Source organism: Setaria viridis, chromosome 4 (assembly GCF_005286985.2).
Source record: "Setaria viridis chromosome 4, Setaria_viridis_v4.0, whole genome shotgun sequence".
Lineage (NCBI taxonomy): Eukaryota > Viridiplantae > Streptophyta > Magnoliopsida > Poales > Poaceae > Setaria > Setaria viridis.
In genome coordinates, this window is record NC_048266.2 from 34,511,939 (window position 1) to 34,518,101 (window position 6,163).

A 6,163-nucleotide genomic window follows, 5' to 3' on the forward strand; every position below is an offset into this window, starting at 1 on the left:
TCTCACTACCTCCAGATTATTCAACCGGCTTATTAACCACCAAACAGTGTTTTTCTCTCACAACAAATCAGTCATTTCAGCTTTTCAGCCGGCTTATAAGCTGAAGCGAACAGACCCGATGAATCAATTCATCTCCTCCACATCAAACCATGATTAGCTTTTGGAGGGACCGCAGAAGATGTCCTTAAGACTTGGTGATGCACAGTCCATGTGACCATGTCACCCATGTATATAGCACAATAAAACCTGGCGTGGTGATGTTAAACATCAGCGCGATCAAGGTTGGCGTGGACCCAGCCACCCAGAGCTGTTCAATTTTAAAAATCGTTTTAAAAATCAAAATATCTTTAAAACAAATACGCGGCTGGTGCGGGGCACGGGCCTGAAGCTGCAGCGGTGCATCTTGCTGTATGGGTGGGCGGTGGGCTGTGATGGTCCGGCCTGTGAACCTTGTGTAAAGAAGGCCCACTCTCTGCTGCGTTGGTGTTTTGTTTGTATGGGAGCTAGTGTGATGGTGGATATGGTCTAGCAAAGAACAGAGAGCAACAAATGGGCCAATGAATGTTGGTTGGATCTCTGATGCGGGCTGCTTTAACTGGGTCGTCGATTTTGGCACCCGTCATCGTTCGTTCGTTCGTTCGGTCGCGTTTTGGTGCTCGCAGGGTCGCACACCTGCGCGTGGCACCCACTCGTCATTTTCCTTTTTTTTGAAAGGGGCATCGAACGCCAAAAGAATTCCCCGCCTGAATACATTGCATTGGAGCCGCAATAAAAATCACCGCTCGAAAGGTTACAACTCAGCACAGAGCACGGCCACTTGTCAGTGCCGGTGTTCTTGAGCCATAGCCTGAAATTTCGCAATTCTCAGGCATCTCATATGTAGGAGCTTCGGAGGAATAAACATGGCATCTCTGATCTCCGTGCACTACTCCTACATTCCGCCTTCCGGGCAATACACGCAGTAACCGATCGAGTTTACCACGATCATCTTTGCGTCGGGCCGGCGTAAGTATTCTCAGCCGAATAATACCAAATGATAGCAACTTCCTTGATGGCATTGCCCTGGCGGCCGGCAAGAATCCCTCTCACTCATCAATAAGACAATACTCCGATCCATCCCCGGGATCCAGACTAGACGCATCTTTAAATCCCCATTGACCGATGGAGACGACTCGAAGTGCGGACACCATCAAACCGATCCGCGCCAGCACCACCTTATCCGACGAGCAACGCCAGCCCAATCCATTCCGGCGGCGGAGAAGGACCCAAAAGCGACGTCAACCACTCAACCCTATCGAACCCCCAACAAACCTGAAAGTTCAAGTTCAAAGCCGACTCACTCGATAACTCACTCTACTCATCAATTAGCGGCTCTTGCAAATCAATGATGCATTCATGCCCACACGGTGAGAGAGAAGCCAAGAGGCCGCCCGCTGCCGTCCATACGTGATACGTGCATAGGAGCCGCGCGCTCCAGGAAAATATCGTCGAAACCGCGGCATGGCACACGAGTAAGTGCGGGTGCCCGTCGGTGGCGCCGTGACCGCATGGGCAGGCCGTGCCGCCGGGGACGTCTGCCTCGCGCCCGTTCGTTCTCCGCCGCTCGACGTGCGGCAACCGGTTGCTTTCCGGGCTCAAAACCTCCTCCCCGCCGACACGCCGGTTCTGCTCCGACTCCCAGCGCGCGGGCGTCGTCGTCTGCTCGCGGCGCTCGGTTTCCCTTGCCACTTCCGGCGCTCGGGTTTCTGCCGTGAATCCGCGATGGGACTGTCTGCAATGAACACGCGAGGGAGGGAGACACTTTGGTGCCTGAATCTGACTGAGTCTCCATTAGTCCACTTGGCTCCTGTTTAGCGTTGGCGACCGACGCTGACGCCGGACCGTGCGAGCGTCACAAACTCCGGATCAGCGGCAGTAAGTGGTAACCGATCGTCGATCGAGCTGGTTCAGACTATTCCTTCTTCGTGCAAAGGCACTGATTCTGAACGAGCTAGAGGCCAGAGTTGCAGAGCGGAGATGCAGCTCTGGTTTCTCCCTGAAACGGTGCTGCCGAACTTCTCTCGGAACGTGCGTGACGTCAGTGGAAGATATGGACGCTGGGAAACGACGATGTAAATGCAGCGAGACGACGACATGGCTCGGGATAGAGACGACGGACTTCATTGTCACGTAATCTCCACGGTTGCAGAAGATTCCAAACGGACAGGTCCCCAAAACAGAGACTTTCTTGTCCGGCTAACAGTTCCAATTCCAACGAAAGGTTCTAGAACTTCAGAACACTAGCTAGAACTTGACTGAACTGAACATGCTGCGAAGAGACTTCGACGGAACAAATTTTGATGAAACAAAATATTCCGAACCTGCCATCCTTCGCTCTTTTTCAAACGTTTGGATAGCATGAGGTAAACTTTAACCCCATCACATCGGATGTTGATACTAATTAAGAGTATAAATATAAGCTAATTACAAAACTAATTGCACAAATGGAGGCTAATTCACGATACGAATCTATTAAGCCTAATTAAGTTCATGATTTGACAATGTGGTGCTACCGTAACCATTTGCTAATGATGGATTAATTAGGCTTAATAGATTCATCTTGCGAATTAGCCTAGAACTTATGCAATTAGTTTTATAATTAACTCATGTTTAGTACTTCTAATTAGCATCCGAACATTCATCCGAACATTCGATAGGATAAGAGTTAAACTTAAGCCCGAGGATCCACCCTTAAACTTTCTTCCCTTCCTCTGCTTTGCTTGACGTAGTCTAATGCTATATACAACCGTGAGACGTATAGTTGCAGAGGCGCGTAGCTAGCTATGTACATGCGTATAGGCAGATTTGTTCTGCATTCTTCTATGTACACTTGATCAGATTTGAAGGGAGCAGGCGGCCTGCACGTGGCCGGAGAATTCGGGCGGCGCCGGCGCGCGCGCCCAGGACGCGCCCTTCCCGGCCTCCTCGCGGAGCACGTACACGGTCTGGTCCCCGCCGTGGCATCCGGCGCCGATCACCACGACGCGCCCGTCGGGGATGGCGGAGACGGTCGCCGCGGTGAGCGCGTCCTCCGGCACCTGCGCCACCGGGAGCCACGACGCGGCAAGGCCATCGCGCGCCACGAGGTGGCCGTCGCGGAGCATGTACATCCGCTCCGACGCCCCCGGCGCCGCGCAGCAGGTCCTCGGGCACGCGCCGTCCTCGATCAGGCCGTCCTGGACGGGCGCCCAGGCCGACGTCGCCGGGTCGAAGGCCTCCGCGGAGCCGACGAAGCGGCCCTGCGCCTGCGTCGGGTACCCGCCGACGACGAGGAACCTGCCGGCGACGCAGAGGCCGCGCGGCTCGTCGCGCTCCGCCGCCATGTCCGGGAGCCACGCCCACGCGTCGGCGTCCGGGTCGTACGCCAGCGCGGACCGCAGCGCGTTCTTCTCCTCGTCGTGGCCGCCGGCCACGTACACGGCGCCGCCGACGGCCGCGCAGGCGAAGAAGGACCGCCGCGGCCCGGGCATGGGCGCGCCGCGCCGCCACGCACCGGTGAGGAAGTCGTACACGAACACCGCGTCCATCGGCGCCCATGTCTCCGGGTCCCAGCCGCCGACGACCACCAGCCGCTTCCTCCCCTGCCCGCCGTCCAAGGCGGCCACCTGGCAGAACAGGGGCAGGCTCTCCGTCGGCCCGGGCAGCGCCGGCAGCGGCGCCCACCGCCCCTCCACCGGGTCCAGCAGCACCATCCGGTACGAGTTCGCGGGCCCCCCCGAGGCCGCGGTCGACGAGTGCTTGTGCGCCGCCGGAGCCGCGTCGTCGGCCGGCGCCGCTGGCTGCGCCTGGGCAAGCGCGAGCACCGGCCGCGCCAGCCCCTCCGCCCGGCGCAGGCGGTGGTAGTCCGGCGACTCCACCTCCGACTTCCACTGGCGCGAGATGCGGCGGACCACCGGCAGCTGGTCGAAGCCCACCCGGACGAGGCACTCCCTCGCCACCTCCTCCGGCAACCCGGGGATCAGCTCGCCCATTGCAGATAATGCCTTGATCAGCTGCGTCTGGCCGTAAGCGATGTTCCGATCGATGGATCGAAGCTGGATTCGTGCAAGAAACGAGAGGCTGTTCTCTGAGCTCTGTGCGTGTTTGATGGTTTTTTGTGTGAGGCGAGTAGCGGGAGCAGATTGGGGTATTTATATGGAGATGGAGGCTGGGGCAGACAGAGCAATAGCAAGCGCGCGATATTTTGAGGACTGTGTGGGTCCAGTTGCTTCCAGAGCTTTTTTGTTCAATGATTTACGTGTGGGGATGGCTTCTCCTGGATTTTAATCCGTTTGTGATAAACCACATGTCACTTCGTTTGTCAGGATGCGTTGTCGATAGGCACAAATGGCATGTCGATAGGCTTCGCTAGAGGTAAGCGTGCCACGTCAGCGATGAGAACTGAGGATCGCAGGCTTCGCCTTCCGACGACATTCAGTAAACAGTTAACGAAATGAGAAGCAAAATTGGGACTGAACAAGGAACTGCTGTAAAGTACAGTACACTCAGCTAGTTGACCACTGGATCGGAAGAAGAGGCGCGGCGAAAGGCCAGGGACCACGGGCGCAGCGGGAGACCGACACGGAAGACCTCTCCGCGGGCGCGCCGTGGCGCCGGGAACCCAATGCGGAGGCCCCGCGTGGCCCGTCGAGACCACAGATCAGCGCTCCCGGTCCCGTACTCCCATCCCTTGTCCTCATCCGAGCGGGTGGATTCCGCGTCCGAATCAGCAGCGGCTCACGCTGCGACGCTCCCCGCGCGCCGCCATCCCTGAATCCCTGCCTGCAGCTGATATCACGGGGACCCCGGACCCGGATGCCCGGATCTTCTAGCGGTTTCGCAAGGACCGGGCCGTTGCCTCCGGGATTCAAGATGAGACCAATTTGGAGGTCGAAGCTCCCGAAAGCAGAGTTGTTTGTGTACCAGCGCTGTAGCAGCCACATGCCTCGTGCACGTGTGACTGTGCGAGGCTCCGCTCGACGCCAAGGGATTGAACTCACAGGACAGATGTCGCGGTTCGATTGGAACCTGGCGTTACGCAACATCGGCCCTCGCCACATGTCCGGCGATGCACGGTTTTCGAGTGATACCGTTATTCTGCCACTCGGGGGCATCATGAGTTCACGACTCATTGAGAGCTCCCGCAAAGCACACGCGTCGCAGCCTGCGTAGTTCTCGGATCGGCCGGCCGGCCGTCACGCCCGCCATTTCCCCACGAATCTTCTGAACGGCGCGCCGCACGTCAGAGGCCATGTGCTCCCTGCCGGCACCAGCCTGATCCTAGAGTGTGTTTGGTTCTGAGGTCAAATTGAGTCAGAACGGGTTCGATCCCCGTGTTTATTGAAAAAGTATATGGGTTGGATCGGACTCAGGAGGGAATATTCGAGTGTGTTTGGTTTGAGGGTTAGAGTGGGTTGGGTTGGGTCGAACCCAATTAGCACGGTGTTTCGGTTCAAAATATAGTGTGTTGTGTTCATCCCTGATAGAGAATATACCCTGCATGTGCGGGTTGGGATGGTCCGACTCAGTTGGCTCCCACGCATGCCGTCTCACTCCGTTGGTGGAGGAGAAGGGCGGCGCTACGGGGAGGCCGACGCACCGGAGGCCGATGCGGGGAAGGCCAGTGCCGGGGAAGGCCACGCGGCGGAGGCCGGTGCGGGGAAGGCCGACGCCAGGGAGGCCGACGGGCCGGAGGCTGGCGCAGGGGAGGTTGACGCCGGGGAAGAGGAAGGGCGGCCAGGTGAGCTCGAGCTCCACCCAGGAAAGCTTTGCCACCGGCCAGGTAAGCGTGGGCTCCGCCCAGGGGAGCTCCGCCGCCGGGACGGTAGGGGTGGCGGCGTGGAGATCCCGGCGGGGGCAGACGGCGCCGCTGGCGAGAAGCAGAGGTGGGGCTGGCGGGGGAGGATGAGGTAGGGCTCGAGGGAGCAGAGGCGGGGCTGTCGGGGGAGGATGAGGTTTGGCTTGAGGGAGGAGAGGCGGGGCTGACGGGGGAGGATGAGGATGAGGAAGAACGTAGAAGAAATAAATAATACAAGAGAATGACAAGTGGGTCCCACTATTGACACGCAGGCTCCACAATTTACTATAGCTAACGGTGTTAAGGTAGCATCCATCCCATTCCAATAACCTTTCCAACCAAATAAAA

The 6,163-nt window shown here is 57.9% G+C and overlaps 1 protein-coding gene across 1 annotated transcript; it reads right to left on the reverse strand.

Moving 5' to 3' along the window:
- Positions 1–2,290: 2,290 nt before the first annotated feature.
- On the reverse strand, positions 2,291–4,155 carry LOC117851290 (F-box/kelch-repeat protein At1g80440). Its single transcript, XM_034733084.2, has one exon. It carries the CDS (start codon positions 4,008–4,010, stop codon positions 2,874–2,876), a length of 1,137 nt encoding a protein of 378 aa, XP_034588975.1. The 5' UTR covers positions 4,011–4,155; the 3' UTR covers positions 2,291–2,873.
- Between the last annotated feature and the right edge of the window lie 2,008 nt (positions 4,156–6,163).